At 35.3% G+C, this 21358-nt stretch overlaps 1 protein-coding gene across 8 annotated transcripts in view; it reads left to right on the top strand.

Moving 5' to 3' along the window:
* The window catches only part of DNAH14 (dynein axonemal heavy chain 14), a 506458-nt gene that overhangs the window by 206049 nt on the left and 279051 nt on the right, over positions 1-21358 (top strand). For 5 of the 8 annotated variants that reach the window (XM_050760305.1, XM_050760207.1, XM_050760198.1 and 2 more), the window contains 5 exons: positions 3824-3892; positions 4525-4711; positions 5588-5664; positions 10817-10988; positions 19706-19795. The exons of 2 other annotated variants lie outside the window; for them this stretch is intronic. In XM_050760305.1, the coding sequence (XP_050616262.1) occupies positions 3824-3892; positions 4525-4711; positions 5588-5664; positions 10817-10988; positions 19706-19795 (595 nt within the window). Of the gene's footprint in view, positions 1-3823; positions 3893-4524; positions 4712-5587; positions 5665-10816; positions 10989-19705; positions 19796-21358 lie in introns of those variants that run through there. One more of the 8 variants, XM_050760232.1, reaches the window with a different exon arrangement.

The raw sequence follows: 21358 nt of genomic DNA, 5'->3' as shown, positions 1-21358 counted from the left end.
TTCAACAGGAAGAGCTAACTATCCTAAATATATATGCCCCCAATACAGGAGCACCCAGATTCATAAAGCAAGTCCTTAGAGACTTACAAAGAGACTTAGACTCCCATACAATAATAATGGGAGACTTTAACACTCCACTGTCAACATTAGACAGATCAACGAGACAGAAAGTTAACAAGGATATCCAGGAATTGAACTCATCTCTGCAGCAAGCAGACCTAATAGACATCTATAGAACTCTCCACCCCAAATCAACAGAATATACATTCTTCTCAGCACCACATCGCACTTATTCCAAAATTGACCACATAATTGGAAGTAAAGCACTCCTCAGCAAATATACAAGAACAGAAATTATAACAAACTGTCTCTCAGACCACAGTGCAATCAAACTAGAACTCAGGACTAAGAAACTCAATCAAAACCGCTCAACTACATGGAAACTGAACAACCTGCTCCTGAATGACTACTGGGTACATAACGAAATGAAGGCAGAAATAAAGATGTTCTTTGAAACCAATGAGAACAAAGATACAACATACCAGAATCTCTGGGACACATTTAAAGCAGTGTGCAGAGGGAAATTTATAGCACTAAATGCCCACAAGAGAAAGCAGGAAAGATCTAAAACTGACACTCTAACATCACAATTAAAAGAACTAGAGACGCAAGAGCAAACACATTCGAAAGCTAGCAGAAGGCAAGAAATAACTAAGATCAGAGCAGAACTGAAGGAGATAGAGACACAAAAAACCCTCCAAAAAATCAATGAATCCAGGAGCTGATTTTTTGAAAATATCAACAAAATTGACAGACTGCTAGCAAGACCAATAAAGAAGAAAAGAGAGAAGAATCAAATAGACGCAATAAAAAATGATGAAGGGGATATCACCACTGACCCCACAGAAATACGAACTACCATCAGAGAATACTATAAACACCTCTACGCAAATAAACTAGAAAATCTAGAAGAAATGGATAATTTCCTGGACACTTACACTCTTCCAAGACTAAACCAGGAAGAAGTTGAATCCCTGAATAAACCAATAGCAGGCTCTGAAATTGAGGCAATAATTAATAGCCTACCAACCAAAAAAAGTCCAGGACCAGATGGATTCACAGCTGAATTCTACCAGAGGTACAAGGAGGAGCTGGTACCATTCCTTCTGAAACTATTCCAATCAATAGAAAAAGAGGGAATCCTCCCTAACTCATTTTATGAGGCCAACATCATCCTGATACCAAAGCCTGGCAGAGACACAACAAAAAAAGAGAATTTTAGACCAATATCCCTGATGAACATCAATGCAAAAATCCTCAATAAAATACTGGCAAACCGGATTCAGCAGCACATCAAAAAGCTTATCCACCATGATCAAGTGGGCTTCATCCCTGGGATGCAAGGCTGCTTCAACATATGCAAATCAATAAACATAATCCAGCATATAAACAGAACCAAAGACAAGAACCACATGGTTATCTCAATAGATGCAGAAAAGGCTTTTGACAAAATTCAACAGCCCTTCATGCTAAAAACTCTCAATAAATTCGGTATTGTTGTAATGTACCTCAAAATCGTAAGAGCTATTTATGACAAACCCACAGCCAATATCATACTGAATGGGCAAAAACTGGAAAAATTCCCTTTGAAAACTGGCACAAGACAGGGATGCCCTCTTTCACCACTCCTATTCAACATAGTGTTGGAAGTTCTGGCTAGGGCCATCAGGCAAGAGAAAGAAATCAAGAGTATTCAGTTAGGAAAAGAAGAAGTCAAATTGTCCCTGTTTGCAGATGACATGATTGTATATTTAGAAAACCCCATCGTCTCAGCCCAAAATCTCCTTAAGCTGATAAGCAACTTCAGCAAAGTCTCAGGATACAAAATTAATGTGCAAAAATCACAAGCATTCGTCTACACCAATAACAGACAAACAGAGAGCCAAATCATAAATGAACTTCCATTCACAATTGCTTCAAAGAGAATAAAATACCTAGGAATCCAATTTACAAGAGATGTAAAGGACCTCTTCAAGGAGAACTATAAGCCACTGCTCAGTGAAATAAAAGAGGACACAAACAAATGGAAGAACATACCATGCTCATGGATGGGAAGAATCAATATCGTGTAAATGGCCATACTACCCAAGGTTATTTATAGATTCAATGCCATCCCCATCAAGCTACCAACGAGTTTCTTCACAGAATTGGAAAAAACTGCTTTAAAGTTCATATGGAACCAAAAAAGAGCCCGCATCTAAAAGACAATCCTAAGTCAAAAGAACAAAGCTGGAGGCATCACGCTACCTGACTTCAAACTATACTACAAGGCTACAGTAACCAAAACAGCATGGTACTGGTACCAAAACAGAGATATAGACCAATGGAACAGAACACAGTCCTCAGAAATAATACCACACATCTACAGCCATCTGATCTTTGACAAACCTGAGAGAAACAAGAAATGGGGAAAGGATTCCCTATTTAATAAATGGTGCTGGGAAAATGGCTAGCCATAAGTAGAAAGCTGAAACTGGATCCTTTCCTTACTCCTTATACGAAAATTAATTCAAGATGGATTAGATACTTAAATGTTAGACCTAATACCATAAAAATCCTAGAGGAAAACCTAGGTAGTACCATTCAGGACACAGGCATGGGCAAAGACTTCATGTCTAAAACACCAAAAGCAACGGCAGCAAAAGCCAAAATTGACAAATGGGATCTCATTAAACTAAAGAGCTTCTGCACAGCAAAAGAAACTACCATCAGAGTGAACAGGCAACCTACAGAATGGGAGAAAATTTTTGCAATCTACTCATCTGACAAAGGGCTAATATCCAGAACCTACAAAGAACTCAAACAAATTTACAAGAAAAAAACAAACAACCCCATCAAAAAGTGGGCAAAGGATATGAACAGACATTTCTCAAAAGAAGACATTAATACAGGCAACAGACATAAAAAAATGCTCATCATCACTGGCCATCAGGGAAATGCAAATCAAAACCACAATGAGATACCATCTCACACCAGTTAGAATGGCGATCATTAAAAAGTCAGGAAACAACAGGTGCTGAAGAGGATGTGGAGGAATAGGAACACTTTTACACTGTTGGTGGGATTGTAAACTAGTTCAACCATTATGGAAAACAGTATGGCAATTCCTCAAGGATCTAGAACTAGATGTACCATATGACCCAGCCATCCCATTACTGGGGATATACCCAAAGGATTATAAATCATGCTGCTATAAAGACACATGTACACGTATGTTTATTGCGGCACTATTCACAATAGCAAAGACTTGGAATCAACCCAGATGTCCATCAGTGACAGACTGGATTAAGAAAATGTGGCACATATACACCATGGAATACTATGCAGCCATAAAAAAGGATGAGTTTGTGTCCTTTGTAGGGACATGGATGCAGCTGGAAACCATCATTCTTAGCAAACTATCACAAGAACAGAAAACCAAACACCGCATGTTCTCACTCATAGGTGGGAACTGAACAATGATATCACTTGGACTCGAGAAGGGGAACATCACACACCGGGGCCTATCATGGGGAGGGGCAGGCGGGAGGGATTGCATTGGGAGTTATACCTGATGTAAATGACGAGTTGATGGGTGCTGACGAGTTGATGGGTGCAGCACAGCAACATGGCACAAGTATACATATGTAACAAACCTGCACGTTATGCACATGTACCCTAGAACTTAAAGTAGAATAATAATAATAAAATAAATTAATTTAAAAAAAACATACTTTGGACTAGAGAAAACAGTGCTAGTGATGAATACTATAATGTCTTTTAGATTTGTACTGGAAGGAAAAGAAATTCGTATCAATATGTCTTGTGCAGTATTTATCACCATGAATCCCAGGTGAGTATCATTGAATATAGTGGGAACAGACACAGACAAAAATCATTTTCTTAAATCTTATCTACAGATGGAGTTGCTTGACATTTGCATCTGTCCATGCATCTGCCTCCATCATCCTCTGAACACTTCCATTCCCCACACCATTTATGAACAGCTGTACTCTGCACCTGTTCATATGGATAAGGATAATCTCACATTCATTAAGCTACTGATGAAGACATATTTTTACTTCATGAATACCCAGAGAGAAAGGAAAAAGGGTCAGCAGTTTTTCACAAAGAAGACACAGGCAGAAAAACTGATGAGAGTGGCAGGAGGAATAAGACAATAGTGGTTGCAGGGAGTGGAGGTTGGGCAGATTCAGTAAATATCTGATTGAATGCTGTAATAGTCCAGAGAATCAGAGGGAACTAATATGAGGTAAATTGTGGGAGGAGGAACAGCAAGAAAATATGATAAACCAAGAAGCTCTGTAAGATGAAAGGTTACAATAAAAACTATCTTATAAACTAATTTTCAGATAAAGGTCACATAGAACACCAATATGATTATTTTGGGGAAAAGTATGTGATTCCTTATTTGAAAAATTGAAAAGTGGTGTTTTTATTGTTTGTTTTTCTTTTCCTCTTCAGATACAAAGGTGGAGTAGAGCTCCCAGATAACTTAAAATCTCTGTTTCGCCCAGTGGCAATGATGGTGCCCCATTATCAAATGATTGCTGAAATAATATTGTTTTCATTTGGTTTCAAATCTGCAAAGTCACTCTCTGAAAAGTTAACTAACCTTTATGAATTAGCATGCAAACAGCTCTCACAACAGGTAAATAGCTACTTTTCTCAAAATATTTAAAGGTGATTATGTAAAAATAACTTTAAGTAATACTTTTCTGGTATTGGTCCAGGGATGACCTGGGACTATACCAAAGAAGGGAGCTAGAATTCCTATCAACACATCAAAATAATGGAACTAGAATTTCCATCAACATGTAAAGTCCATGTATGAGCTTCATATAAGGCAAACTGTAAAATCATTCAAGATTCTAAGTCTTTCCTCCAAGATCCGGAAAGAGTAATTGAGCATTTGTTATTTTTAAATTACGGACTATTTTTTTCCATACAAGGAAGTTAATATCTAGAGCAATTATTCTCAAACTTTATTCTATACCAGAATCATTTGGAGGATTTGTTAAAACACAAAATGCTGGGCCTTACTCCTGAGTTTCTAATTCTGTACATCTGGTGTGGGGTTCAAGAATTTGTATTTCAGACAAGTTCTAAACTGTTACTGATGCTGCTGATCTAGGTTCTACACTTTGACAATTATTGTTCTAGCATATGCCAGAGTATTTGTTGCTAATGCAAAATGGTTTGGACAGCTAACCACATTTTCTCCAAAAGTCCTCCTCTTTTAATTTTCTTTCAATTTATCTCATTCTAGTTCAAAGAAAACTTAATTCAGATACTGATATTTCTTAACACCTTTAATATTTGTTAGTCTTTAAGAGTGAGACTTTAGGAGCATCACTCTGGGAGATAAATGAGAGCATTAGCAGTATAACCAAGGGTTTTTTGGATTCATATCACTGTTTCCCTGCATAGCATAGATTACCTGTAATTTACCTATATACTGTATGCATTTGTTTTCACATTTTTTCTTTAGAAACTTTAATAATTCAAATATTTTAATGTTTGATAGGATCATTATAATTTTGGCTTGAGATCTCTGAAGATAGTTTTAATAATGGCTGGAACGAAGAAACGGGAGTTTAAATGGTCAGTTGAATTTTGAATTGTTAGGTCAAAGGGCAGTTATATATTGCTGGGAAAATAATTTGTAGAATTACAGGTGATGATGCCAAGTTAAAACAAGGAGCCCCCTAGACTGTCATAGTAAAGTAAGGCAGAGATTATTTAAGAATATGAAGGAAGAGTAAGAAAAAATGCACAAAATCGAGTACTTTTTCCCAATAGAGAGCCTATTCTTTAAAAAAAAAAAAGTGTTTTACATAATAAAAGATACACTAGAACAAAAGACCTCATTTAGAAGAACAATAACTCAATGAGAAATGTAAAGCCTATATGAATATACCTATGTGACAAATGTGTAAAACCCAAATGAGGAAAACTTTAAAACAGGATTGAAAAAAATGAAAATGTATTTAAATGAAATAATATACCACATTAATAAAATCATAACATCTTAAAGGACTTAACATCATAATGATTTAAATACTCTAAACATTAATTTACAAATGGAAATGCAATCTCAGTAAAATATTAAAAGGATATTTAGTTTGTTAATTTGCTTGTTTTTAGGCAAGCTGGTCCTAAAGTTCACATGGAAAAATGAGACTAGCTAGAAAAATATTAAAAAGCAAGAGCAATGAAGGGGAGATATCCCTTTATGTATTAAGACATATAACAAAGCTTCAATAATTAAAACACTGTGGTACTGGCTCATGAGTAGAAAAGCAAACCATTGGAACAGTATAGAAGGTCCAAAAATAGAACTATTATGCTTTGGGCATTTATTATATCATAAATCCATGGGGAAGAATAGACTTTTTAATGAATGCTTTTGGGAAAACTAAACAGCCATCAGGATAAAGATCAAGTTGGAACCATTGTCCACATCATTTACTAGGATAAACTCTAAAAGGATAAAATAATTTAAATGTAAAAAATTTAAATGTATTTGAAGAAACAAATGTCCTTTGTTCTTGGAGTATGGAAGATCTTTAAAACTAAGACTCTAAATCTAGAATCCACAACAGAAAAGATTTATAAATGGTCAAAAGTACGTTTTTTGAAGTCAAAAGACAATTGATAAACTAGTGAAAAAATTGTAACTCATATTACACATAGCTTATCCTCTTAATATATGAAGATTTTCTAAACATTTGGGGAAAAAATCAATAGGAAAATGGGCAAAGGACATCAACAGATAGTTCTTGGAAAAATAAATATAAAAGTGCCTTAAGTATATGAAAGTACACTCAACCCCACTCATAATGAAAGAATGCAAATTAAAATGACACTGAAATTCTGTTTTTCCCTTAACAGATGGGCAAAAATACAAAGTTGGGCAAAACCTTGGTGAAACTATAGGGAAGCGGACATGCTTTTTCCTTTCTGGGTAGAAAGGGACAAGATATACCTTTTCATATTGGTATGATTGGGGCTATATTCTTGTACTGCCTATTTAAAATGAAATAAAAAGATAAATATGTTGCAAAAGGATATATCAACATGTTAACTATTTCCCTTTTAAAACATAATAATATGGATTGCTTACAGATACATACACATACAATAAAAAAAAGAGAGCAAAGGATAGGGGATAAAGCTGTAATAATTTATTTCTTAAAAATAAAAGAACTGAGGCATATACTGCAAAATGGCCTGTATAATATTGATGGCATGTAAATAGGTGTCTGTTGTTAAATGTTTTATGATTTTTTAATAAAGATAAATAGCACTCATATATGAAACTCAAGTATAGCTCCCTGATGTCCTCAAGTCCTCTGGATTTTATAGTCCTATAGTCACCTAGTTCTTTACATAAGTATTCCAGTGAAAGTAGTACTGCTCTCCATTCAAAGCACTTGATTGTCTTCAAATGACAGGAAATCTAAAGTTCTCATGGGCACCCTTCAATTAGAGTTTCCATTTCCAGTATACAGGAAACTGTCTCCTGCCACTGAAAGCAGCTCCCTTCTCTCTAGTCTGTGGTGCCCTAAATGTGACAGCTCCATTTCTTTGATTCCTTTAAAGCACCACAGAAGCCATGTGATTGTATGAAGATGACTATATTTTAAGAGGGTTGATGAATTTTTTGTTATCAGAGTAAAGCACAGTGAACAACCAAAAAAATAATATTAGACAATTTTACTTTTTGAAAGTTTCTTCACCCTTCTTGACACCAAAATAATAAGTATTGTTCTTACCTGTTTCCTCTTCCCTTCCCTGTCCCTTCCTTTCCTTCTGTCCCACCCTATTCTTCCTAAGGCCTCTGACCATATTTCTTAGCCACCCAAGAATACTACAAATTTGTCTCATTTCCCTAGCATAGTAATTCATCCCTCCCTTTTATTTCTACTTTTTCTTTCTAGATCATGTTGGAAGAACTTAATGTTAATTCTCAAATATACTTTCAGGGTATTTAAATTAAAACAGAAAGCAGTGTATTAATATCCTTGGGCTGCCTTATAAAATTATGACAAAGTTGTGTCTTAAAATAACAGAAAAGTATTTCCTCACAAGACCTGCGGCCAGAAGTCTGACATCCAGGTTGTGGGTAGGGCTGCTTTCTCTCCAGAGACTCTTGGGCAGATTCCATTTCTTGCCTCTTCCAGCTTCTGGTGGTTGCCTGCATTTCCTGGCTTATGACCACAGCACTCTAATCTGTTATTGTTCCTTCAAATTACAGGAAACCTAACGTTTTAAATAGTCACTAAAGTTACATAACCTTAGCTCTAGTCAATCAGTGTATGGCAGTTACTTGGACACAGTGATTCAAAGGTAAACACATCGTCACATCACCCACTCCTCTGTGTGTCCCTGCATCTCTTTGTCTCTTGTTAGGATACGTGTGATTTTATTTACATCTGGATACTCTAGGATAAGCTCCTCTTAAAATTCTCAATCACCTCTTTTGCCATATTAAATAATATTCAGATTCTGGGGATTAAAAAGTGAATGTGCCTTTGTAGGGGGCATTTTTTTTCTTTTAAGGGAAAGAAGCAGTTTTCTCCCTCTTTCCTTTAAAATAATTTTCCAAATCTTTTTGTTTAGAAAACAAACTAATTATACAACAGCTTAAGTCCAAGACCCTTGTGGTAGGAAAGATTTTCTTGGCAACATCTAGAGAATTAACATCTCTTCAAGTATCCACTTAAAAGATTTATGGTCCTTACCACAATGTTGGGCCACAAAGTGGGTCTCAACTAATTCCAAAAAAGTGGTATCATGAAGACAATCATAATGGGTGCAACAAAGTTACATTAGGTATCTTATTCTTAAATTTTAGTTAGATGTTGACATTAATCTAAAGCTTTCATTATTTATTCTTAAGCTATGACAGATAGACCCATTGGTAATTTCACATGCCGTTTCCAAAATTACTCTTTTTTGTAATATTTTAATGAGGTGCTACCTTTGTACAGTAACAGCATATTGTAACAATATTATAATATTTTATTTAAGCTATTTTCTCTCCATATGTATATTTAACACTTGCCCTACTACCAGACATATTGGTCTTCCCTGATTTTTTTCATTTTCCTTTAAGATAAAGCAAGATCTGTCTTGAAAACAAATATTAAAAGGCCATTGTCATTCCCTAGGACCCCAGCAATAAAGTCTGGAACCCTTTTCCATTCTGATGTGGCCCCCTCCCTTTGACTTCAAGTGGACTCTTGCCCTCTCTTTGCCAAAATACATTCAGAAGACTCAACGAGGTATTCTCAGGGAAATGTAAATGACTAAAGTCAATTCCAACCCAGTATAACTCTCCCATTGTAATAATGGAGTGGTTATAGGAATACAATGAGTACAAAATTACAGATAGGAGGAATGTTTTCAGTTCTATTGCAGTGTAAGGTGACTATATGTAGTTAACAGTATTATATATTTCAAAATAACCTGAAAAGAAGATTTTGAATGTTCTCACAAAGAAATGATAAACGTTTGGACACCTTTGCAGGGAATGGTTTCTATCTCTTCCTTTCTATCTCTAATATGGTATCATAGCATGTATAGTTATTTTTCTTCTGATTACATGTTTATACAATATATGCTGAAGTGTTTAGTATGTGAAATATTGTTATTATAGAGTAACATATGTAGTATAACTTAGTAAGCTTTTGTTATGATTAACAGAAAACTCAATTTGGCTTAAATAGTAGAGGGAACTGTTGTTTTTATCCAATCAGAAAATCCAGAGATGGAGCAGGGTATGATCACTTTGACTAAGGTTTCAGTTTAATTTGTCTGAGATATTCTCAGTACTGCAGTCCTCCATACACTGGCTTGCTTTCAGGCTGGCTTCGTTTTTGGTGGCATGATACCTTCTAATAATAACTGGGGCTGTCCATATTACTGAACTAAAGGCCTGAATTTTACTCTGAGTGGACTCGTCACTTGTCTACCCTTGAGTCACTGTGTCCAAGTGACTGCGATAGACTGATTGACTAGAGCTGAGGTTATGTTACTTTAGTGAATATTTGTTATGCCATATACTTGATTTTCCAAACTTTCTTGTAACTGTGGCTTTGACATACAACCTTGGCAAGTCAGACACAGCTGCATTAGAATCTGAACCTGAAGCTAGTGAAAAAAGAAATGGATACACACAGAGACCATTCTGCTGAGGGTGACAGCAGTGGCAGTAGCTATAGCCATTTACCAGAAATAGCAGAGGCAATGAACAGTTCTAGTGCCAGCATCAGTCATGTATTGGTATGACAGTCACTGCTATCGGGATCCATTGATGATGACAGACATGTTTTCATAAGACCAGTTCTGTAGATGATTTTGGCCATTGTTCTCAGCTGGATAGCTTGCAAGCCTAGTTCTGGCCCTCCTAGAGATTTTTAAATAAATCAGTGTATTATTTTTTTATTTTACATTAGCCTAAATTCATTTCTGTTATTTGCAACTAAAAACCCTTACTGATACAGTAACTTTCCCTGATTCGGTGTCTGGGGATTGGTGTTGCTCTTATTGTTCTAGACCAGTCAGAGCCTATTTCTGGAGCTGGGGATCTTATTAATTCCACCCAAACCATATGGCTGCTATCCAGTGAGAGAGAGGAGGGAAGGACGTTGGAATAGCCACCCCTAAAAAAGAATGTTAGTGGTCTTTAATGTCTGCAAAGCAGACTCGCTAATTTGTTCTCTATGTTTGTTTTCTTCTGCCATTAAAGTGATACCAGTGACAATCTTTCTGAAGCAGATGAAACCTTGATTGTTATCGAGGCTATAAGAGAAGCTAGTTTGCCAAAATGTCCTCCTGAAGATGTCCCACTTTTTGAAAATATTATAGGAGATATTTTTCCAGAAGTGACAGTTTTAAAAGTAAATCAACTTGCCTTGGAGGTAAAAAGACCTTTGAAAATCATCACCGCTTATTTGGATGTGGAATATCAATTACGAAACTAGATGTGGATTAAAAATATTACAGTTCTTCCTACATTACGTATTCATGTGGTAATTGAGGGGATAAAAACACTTGGAGATATATAGTGCCCCTTGGGGAAAAAAAGAGCTTTCAGTATATTATGTCCTAATGGAAATAAGAATGAACTGTGTACCTTTAGGCAAGGATGATCATTATATATTTTGTTTCTCAATTTTTTCATCTTTTGAAATAAGGATAATAGTTTCTGTTCTTCCCACTTTGAAAGGGTGCCTAGAGAATCAAATTAGATCAGCGTTATGAAAAAACTTAAATTGTAAATATTTTGTAATTATTAAAATTACATATTATAATGATAAAGACCTTTGTTGTTTCTTTTATGTCTATAGCCTCACAGTCATTGCCTTAGTTTAGGTAAGAACTCAATGTCTCTTGTTAATATTTTTACATAGCTTCCTGCCACACCCTGCATTCCAATATTTTCCCATATGGCCACCAGAGTTGTTTTCCTAAAATATACATTTGATCACGTTAGCAAAGCAACTGTTGGATTAATGTTGCCTGCAGTACAAAATTGAAATTAAGTATTTTGGCATATAATGCCCTTCACAATCTGCTGGACCAGGTTGTCTTTTCAGTATATCCTGTTCTTCCTTCCTCCATCTCTTCCTTTCTTCCCTGTTCTTTCTACCTTGAGCTTCTGTTCTCTAACTTTTCCAGGATTTTATCAGGTCTCAGGCCATTAAACATGTTGATTCCTTTCCCTGAAACCCAACCTGTCTTCAAAAAAATATTTTTAAAATTTATTTAGAAAACAAACCACTTCATAATTATTTGTTCTTTAAATATAACTAATAGGGCATGTACGTAACTTTATACACAACAAGCACAGAATTCATATTATTTCTGAGCACACATGAGAAACTTACACACACAGAAAGACCATTCATTAGGTGATGTAGGAAAGTTTGAAAGACTCCCTTGAAAACCATCTGGACCAGGAGTTATGAGAGAAAAGCTCTTTCATGGTTCTAATCTGTAAAATTAAATCTAAAATTTATGAATTCAAAATTTATGTCTCTTCTAGTATCAATTTTGTTAAATAAGACAGATACTCCCGTTTCATTCAAGTTTTAAAATATGAATATAGAGTTGAACAAACCACTATCTTAAGATTCTTTCAGTTTCATGTTTCTGAGATTATTTGCTCAATCATTTCTTATTTTCCTAATTTGTGTTTCCTTCCTTGATTACATCATCTAACAGTTTATCTGATATATTATTTTTTCTCAAAAAACTAGCCTTCTTTCTATTCATTTAATATATCTTTTTTCTGTTTCCAAATTCTTTGGTATCTGTGTTAAACTTTTAAAATATCCTTATTCTTCTGGGTTTTGTGTTTTTATTCTGTTTCCAGCTTTTTTAGTAAGAAGTCTAATTCATTTGTTTTCTTCTTCTTTTTACTAATATAAGCTTGTAAGATTTTCAAATTCCCTCTAAGTGCTGCTTTAGTTATATATACCATAAGTTCAGATATGTAGGAATTTCATAGTCATTTTTCATATTCATATTCATCCTGTTGTGATATCAAATACTAGGTCTTATTCTTTCTATTTTTTTTTTTTGTGCACATTAACCATCCCCACTTTCCTCCCACTTCCCCACTACCCTGCCCAGCCTCTGGTAACCATCCTTCTACTCTGTATCTCCATAAGTTTAATTGTTTTTATTTTTAAGTTGCACAGGTAAGTGAGAACATGCAATGTTTGTCTTTCTGTGCCTGGCTTATTTCACTTAACATAATGACCAATTCCATCCATGTTGTTGCAAATGACAGGATCTCATTGTTTTGTGTGGGTGAATAGTGTTTTTGTGTGTAAGTACCACATTTTCTTTATCCAGTCATTTGTTGATGAACACTTAGGTTGCCCCCAAATCTTGCTTATTGTGAACAGTACTGCAAAAAACATGGAATGCAGATATGTCTTCGATATCTGATTTTCTTTCTTTGGGGTATATACCCAGCAGTGGGATTGCTGGATAATATGGTAGCCTTATTTTTAGTTTTTTTGACCAACCTCCAAACTGTTCTCCGTAGTGGTTGTATTAATTTACATTTCCAACCACAATGTATGAGGGTTCCCTTTTCTCCACGTCCTCACTAGCATTTGTTATTGCCTCTCTTTTGGATATAAGCCGTCTTAACTGGGGTGAGAGGATATCTCATTGTAGTTTGATTTGTATTTCTCTGATGATCAATAATTTTGAGCATCTTTTCATTACCCATTTGCTATTTCTAAGTCTTCTGTCTTCTTTTGAGGAATGTCTATTCAAATCTTTTATCCACTTTTTATTGGATTATTAGATTTGCTCCTATAGAGTTGTTTGAGCTCCTTATATATTCTGGTTACCAATTCCATGTCAGATCGGTAGTTTGTAAATATTTTCTCCCATTCTGTGGGTTGTCTCTTCACTTTGTTGATTGCATCCTTTGCTGTGCAGAAGCTTTTTAACTTGATGTGTTTCCATTTACCCATTTTTGCTTTGGTTGCCTGTGCTTGTGGGGTATTACTCAATAAATTTTTGCCCAGACCAATGTCCTAGATATTTTCCCCAATGTTTTCTTGTTAATAGTTTCATAATTTGAGGTCTTAGATTTAAGACTTTAATCCATTTTTATTTGATTTTTATATATGACAAGGGATAGGGATCCAGTTTCATTCTTCTGCATATGGATATCCAGTTTTCCCAGCACCATTTATTGAAGTACGTTCCTGACACCTTTGTTGAAAATGAGTTCACCACAGGTGTGTGTATTTGTTCCTGGGTTTTCTGTTTTGTTCCATTGGTCTATGTGGATATTGGTCTTTGTGTCTATTTTCTGGTCTTTTCCATTGGTCTGTGTGTCTCTTTCTCTGCCAAGACCATGCTATTTGGGCTGCTATAGCTCTGAGGTATAATTTGAAGTCAGGTAATGTGATTCCTCCAGTTTGTTCTTTTTGTTCAGGATAGCTTTGGCTATTCTGGGTTGTTTGTGATTCCATGTAAATTTTAGAATTGTTTTTTCTATTTCTGTGAAGAATGTCATTGGTATTTTGATAGGACTGCATTGAATCTGTAGATTGTTTTGGGTAGTATGAACATTTTAACAATATTGATTCTTGCAATCCATGAACATGGAATATCTTTCCATTTTTTGTTGTCTTCTTCAATTTCACTGTTTTATAGTTTTCGTTATAGAGATGTTTCACTTCTTGAGTTAATTCCTAGGTATTTAATTTTATGTGTAGCTACTATAAATGGGATTACTTTTATTTCTTTTTCAGGTTATTCTCTGTTTGCATATAAAATGCTACTGATTGGCCAGGTGCAGTGGCTCATGCCTGTAATCCCAGCACTTTGGGAGGCCGAGCCTAATGGATCACTTGAGGTCAGGAGTTTGAGACAAGCCTGGTCAACATGGTGAAACCTTATCTATACTAAAAATACAAAAAATTAGTGGGGCATGGTGGCACATGCCTGTAATCCCAGCTACTGGGGAGGATGAGGCAGGAGAATCACTTGAACCCGGGGTCAGAGGTTGCAGTGAGATGAGATTGCGCCACTGCACTCCAGCCTGGGAGACAGAATGAGACCCTATCTCAAAAAAAAAAAAAAAAAAGGAAAAGAAATGCTACTGATTTTTTATTTATTTGTGTTGCTTTTGTATCCTGCAACTTTACTGACTTTATCAGTTCCAATTGTTTTTTGGTAGAATCTTTAGGTTTTTCCAAATATAAGGTCATATCATCTGCAAACAATGATAATTTGATTTCTTCCTTTCCAGTTTGGATGCTGTTTATTTCTTTCTCTTGTCTGCTTTGCTCCAGCTAGGACTTCCAATGCTATGTTGAATAACAGTGCTGAAAATGGGCACACTTGTTGTGTGCCAGATCTCAGAGAAAAGGCTTTCTGTTTTTCCCAATTTAGTGTGATACTAGCTGTGGGTCTGTCATGTGTGGTTTTATTGTTTTGAGGTATGTTCCTTCTATACACAGTTATTTGAGAGTTTTTATCCAGAAGGATGTTGGATTTTATCAAGTGCATTTTCAGCATCGATTGAAATCATTACATGGTTTTTGTCCTTCATTCTTTTGACATGATGTATCCCATTGATTGATTTGTAATATGTTGAACCATTTTTGTATCCCTGGGATAAATCTGACTTGGTCGTAATGAATGATTTTTAAATGTGTTGTTGAATTTGGTTTGCTAGTATTTCATTGAGAATTTTCATGTCAATGCCCATCTGGGATATTGGCCTATAGTCTTCTTTTTTTGATGTGTCTTTGTCTGGTTTAGGTATCAGGGTAACACTGGCCTTGTGGAATTAGTTTGGAAGTATTACCTCCTCCTCTATATCCTGCAGTTTATATATTTAGCCTTTTGCATGTATCAGGGTTTCCTACATTATCTAATAAATGATCTTTTTTTAGTGCTTATGCTAGAAAATAATATGTTCTGTGCCTATGGGCTATAAAGTTATAAACAAGTATATATAGCCTATTAATTGTATTTTTCAGAGTTTTGATGTCTCTAATTCTTTATTTATCCATCTGTTTCTGCAGGAGGTATATTAAGATTTTAAATCACTGAGATAGCTATTTCTTTTGCACATCTGTCAATTGTTGTTGTATATACTTTAAAGTTGTAAGTTGTATATGTATTCCTATATTCTCTTTTACCAGCATCCTATATCCCTCTTTGGCCCACTGGTGATTTCTTGCTTTAATATATATTCAGTCAGATATTAAAATTTTATCCAACTTTTTGATGCAAGGTTTATCTTTAGAAGTTCTTTTTCCATCCTTTTGTTTTTCAAACTTTCTATATCTTTGAACTGTCTGTCTTATAGGACATATATTGGTGGCCTTTGTTTTCTTATAATCAAATCTGTGATTATCTGTCCTGTATTTACTGATTTTTAACTTTTTCTGTACAATATATCCTGTTGTCTTAAGATACATTACTGTTATTATTGAATTTATTTTTGCTTCAGTATTTTCTCTCTTTTCCTGCTCACTATGGGGTAGATCGAGTTTTCTTCTTTGTTTGTTATGTTTATTCTCTTTTAGCTGAAGACTGACATTCATGCCTCTTTTAGCTGATGCCTCTTTTAGCTAAAGACTGACATTCGTCATTATTTTCCCCTATGATCAAAATGTTTTCATATCTATATTTGTCCCTTTCAAGATAAGTACTTTAGTACACTCTTTGGTCTTCCCCACACTTCCACTCTCGTTATGTTAATGCTATGTAGAATTATAATTTCTGGTTGTTATAGAAATATTTTCTCTTTCTTTTTTCCTTGGACTTCTGCATACTCATGCTTGTGCTCTCTCTCTTTTAGAAAATAACAAACTAATAAGAAATTGTTTCAAACTTACTTTTTATATCTATTATAGGCTTATGTTCAATTTATTCCTCTTTTCGAGTACTTCTTCCAAGAGAGTTTTCAGAGTAGGTTTTTGTGTAGCAAACCTTCTGAGAACTTTAATATTCAAGACTGTTTTCAATATGCCCTCATATCTGAATGGCAAATTCATTATAAAAGTCTAACTTCAAAGTTATTTTCCTTTAATATATTAAAATCTCTAATTCCTTAAAAATATTATTCCATTTTCCTGTTGCTCCAGGGTCACTCTGAAGAAGGTCAATGTCACTTCAATATTTATTCTTTTATAGTGTATCTACTTTTTCTCTTCGTATGCTCTTAAAATTTTCACTTTACCTTTATGTTCATAATATCACTATAAATTCTCTAGTTGTGAGTTTTGGTACTCTTATTAGCCCTTTTAATATATACTCTTTTTATTTTTAGTTCTCTAAATTAACAGGAGTCTTAAACTGTGAGATTCTTTGTTTCACATGATTGAATGAGTTGGACTTTTCTGGTTCAAGAGTTTGCAGCATCCAAGCTCTAATAAAACTGAGCTATTTTCTTAGTACTTACATGTGTTCTGGATTTTATAGATTTCCTTTGATTTTTTTAATGTTTGTTTGTTTGGTTGGTTTTTGAGACAGGGTTTCAGTCTGTCACCTAGACTTGAGTGCAGTGTCCTGATCTCAGCTCACTGCAGCCTCGACCTCTTAGGCTAAAGCAATCCTCCTGCCTCAGCCCCCCAAGTAGCTAGGACTACAGGCACCCACCACCATGCCAGCTAATTTTTTATATTTTTTGTAGAAACACGGTTTTGCCATGTTGCTCAGGCTGGTCTTGAACTCCTGGGCTCAAGCCGTCCATTTGCCTCAGCCTCCCAAAGTGCTGGGGTTATGGTAGTGAGACACTACGCATGGCCTCGTTTTTTTTTATTTTAATGAAAATGCAATTTGATATTTTTTTCCTTGTTGCTCTGTGAGATTTTCAGAAGTACAATAGATACCTGTCTTTAAACTGGTGCCAAGATTTTGAAGATTTTGATTTATATTTATATTTTGAGAATTTTCATTTGTTTTTTTTTTTAAGAAAATAAAAATATCAGTTGGCAGGTTTTGCTCTCTCTCCCTTTTATAAGCATTCTTTCATCTCCCTCTAGCAGGGCCTACAAACTTTCTACTCTTCTCCAGTTATAAGTTTTGGGTGCCTCTTGTGTTAGTTTTAACATTTTTCAAGAATTTCCACATGCGGGCCGGGCGCGGTGGCTCAAGCCTGTAATCCCAGCACTTTGGGAGGCCGAGACGGGTGGATCACAAGGTCAGGAGATCAAGACCATCCTGGCTAACACGGTGAAACCCCGTCTCTACTAAAAAATACAAAAAACTAGCCGGGCGAGGTGGCGGGCGCCTGTAGTCCCAGCTACTCGGGAGGCTGAGGCAGGAGAATGGCGTGAACCCGGGAGGCGGAGCTTGCAGTGAGCCGAGATCCGGCCACTGCACTCCAGCCTGGGCGACAGAGCAAGACTCCGTCTCAAAAAAAAAAAAAAAAAAAATTTCCACATGCACATCAATGGTTTTACTTTTGAGCCTTATTACATATTCATCTTTTCATCAGCTTTACAGGTCAGTATATGTGGCAGTCTGAGCTTATGGAAAAGTTTTCTATATAAACACACCAGTTTATTCAGCTACCCCATTTGTATTATACCCACATTTGTATAATTTTTACATTAATAACTATGCAAGCTGTCAACTGTTTAATAAATTGTTACTCACCAAATTATGTGATTCATAGAAATATAGAAATGTCACAAAGATCAAAATTTAAAATTATAATGATTTTAATATTAAATTTGGAGTAATTCAGTTTTTTATTTAATGTTGTATTTTTGATGGCTTACACAGTGACCAGCTATGTGTAACACACCCACATAGTAATATATCTTATTTAAAAATATTCTGTAGTTGTGCTCTTTATACTATTTGCTCACTTGAGGTACAAGAATCTGAATCACATTTAATAGGTAATTGTGATCTGTCTGACTTATTTACATATCTGTCTCTTACATATCCAAAGTGAGTCATTATCTCCAAGTAACTAAAAGATTCACTGGAATTATTGAAACCGCATCATTGAATAAGAACTACATATAGTTTGCCATCCAGCTGATTCTAAGGAACATCATATATAGTCATGAATCTTTTATAGTAGGATTATGATTTTATTTCAAAACATTCCAAAGTAAGAAATTTGTGAAACTCATTAGCCAGGTGGGATAACCTATCTGAGTATCTCTTTAATCATCCCCACCCTATGATCTGTGCATACAATGCTATTCTTATTCTATACCTGTGTGACTTCTTGCTTATATTCAGGTAGGTGTCTAGGCTTATGTTATTAACTGCAGAGGATTCATAAGTTCCGGCCTGAAGTGGGCAGTCTCATAAATTCCACTTAAGAGATCAATTCCATTTAATCTTTTAAAAAATTCTGCCAGCTGATTGCCTACCTGCAGTTCTTGCCATAGAAGCTGCCTTTTTCTCCATTGTACAGTCCTACTGGGTATTTCCTTCACCTGCTTTGTCTCATTGTAGGGATGCAAGGAATGAAAACTGGAATGGAAGAGATCAGTGCAAAAGAAAAGATAAATCCCACTTTTTTCTGTAGACATAGTTACCATTCTATCTACAGTGAAATAAACCCTCCTTTAGAAGGGTTTCCCTTATAATACCTTAGTTAAAATATTAAGTATCTTTCCAAGCTGCAGCTGCTCTTTGGAATATTTTAATTTATAACATCATGTCTTTAATCTTGTAAATTTTATTTACTGTCTTAAAATATTCTTAACATTGAAACACTAAAATAATCATTACAAAATTGAAAACCTCTCTTAATAGTGATTAGAATTACAAAAAGGTCTAGAACCTTTTATGTTTTCTTTAGTGTAGGATAATTAGTTGGTTATACACTGGTAACCTCTGGTTTTTCAATGTTAAACAATGGATTCTTAATCTGGGAGAGGATCTATGAATTTGCTATCAGGTGTCTGTGAACATAAAATTTTGTGTTCCCTGTATTTTTCTGGAGACAGTAGTAATAGTTTTCATTATTCTCAGAGACAGAGGTTGGTGAACTAAAAAATCAAGAACTACTATCTTAAAGAGCAGTAATTGGTACCTAGTTAAGAGAGATTTTGGAAGACAAAAATTTAAGGGTTCAATTTGCAATGCATTTTAAATTTATGTATTTATTTCCTTTTAGAAAGTAGTATGTATTGCAACTCAGCAATTGGGTTTACAAAACTGGTCATCTCAGAAAGAGAAGATTATACAGTTTTATAATCAACTTCGGGTAAGTATAAAATGACATGTTAGCAATCTTTTGCCTGTGTTTCAATAGGAATTAACAAAATAAAGGGCAAAAATAATAATAATAAAAGAGAGATGTTACAGGTATAATATTTTTTGAATTCAGTGATTTATTAATTGTTAGTCAAGACTTTATTATTTGACTTTCACATAACTCAACAAATGGATCTTTTCACCTTCATCTCCTTAATACATATACATAAAAACTCTGCAAATGTAATGTAAAATATCCTGCATTCCATTGCTATACCTTCTTTGAATTTCCTATTTTCCATGAATGAACCATTTGGATAAACATCAGAATATGCATTTCCCTGATTGCTAGTAAGATTGTATATCCTTTTTTATACTTATTAGTCATTTGAGTTTTCTGTGAATTGCCAGATTATGTTATGTACTCATTTTTTAATTGGATTGTTTGTCTTTTTCTTAGCAAACGTATAGATTTTTCATTGTGCATTTATATATCATAATTTTTCTTTTTTTTCTTTTCCTCCTCCTCCTTTCTCCTTTCTTCTTCTTCTCTTTCTCCCTCCTCCTCCTCCTCTTGTTCTTCTTCTTCTTTTTCTTCTTCTTCTTTCTTCTTTCTTTTTTCTTCTTTCTTCTTTCTTCTCCTTCAATAGCGTCTCACTCTGTCACCCAGTCTGGAGTGGAGTGATACAATCATAGCTCACTGCAGCCTCCAACTCCTGGGCTCAAGTGATCTGAATATATAGGGATGCAGGCACATGACACTATGCACGACTAATTCCTTTAGTTTTTGTAGAGGCAGGGTCTTGCTGTGTTGCCCAGGCTGGTCTCAAATTCCTGGCCTTAAGCAACCTTCCTGCCTCGACTTCTCAAAGTACTGGGATCACAGGCATGAACCACCATGTCCAGCCTATATCATAATTATTTATTGGTTTCGTGCATTGCAAGTAAATTCTCTGTGTCTTTGCTTTTTAGAAATGTCTATGGTGCTCAGTTTTACAGAAGACTTTTTTTTTATTATACTTTAAGTTCTAGGGTACATGTGCACAACGTGCAGGTTTGTTACATATGTATACATGTGCCAAGTTGGTTTGCTGCACCCATTAACTCGTCATTTACATTAGGTATATTTCCTAATGCTATCCCTCCCCGCCCCGCTCCCCACAGTAGGACCCAGTGTGTGATGTTCCCCTTCCTGTGTCCAAGTGATCTCATTGTTCAATTCCCACCTATGAGTATTATACCACATGTGGTATTTGGTTTTCTGTTCTTGCAATAGTTTGCTGAGAATGATGGTTTCCAGCTGCATCCACGTCCCTGCAAAGGACACGAACTCATCCTTTGTTAAGGCTGCATAGTATTCCATTCCAGTGTATATGTGCCACATTTTCTTAATCCAGTCTGTCACTGATGGACATTTGGGTTGATTCCAAGACTTTGCTATTGTGAGTAGTGCCGCAGTAAACATACATGTGCATGTGTCTTTATAGCCGCATGACTTATAATCCTTTGGGTGTATACCCAGTAATGGGATGCCTGGCTCAAATGGTACTTCTAGTTGTAGAGCCTTGAGGAA

Source organism: Macaca thibetana, chromosome 1, assembly GCF_024542745.1.
Source record: "Macaca thibetana thibetana isolate TM-01 chromosome 1, ASM2454274v1, whole genome shotgun sequence".
Taxonomy (NCBI): domain Eukaryota; kingdom Metazoa; phylum Chordata; class Mammalia; order Primates; family Cercopithecidae; genus Macaca; species Macaca thibetana.
This window is presented reverse-complemented; position numbering and strand designations above follow the sequence as displayed.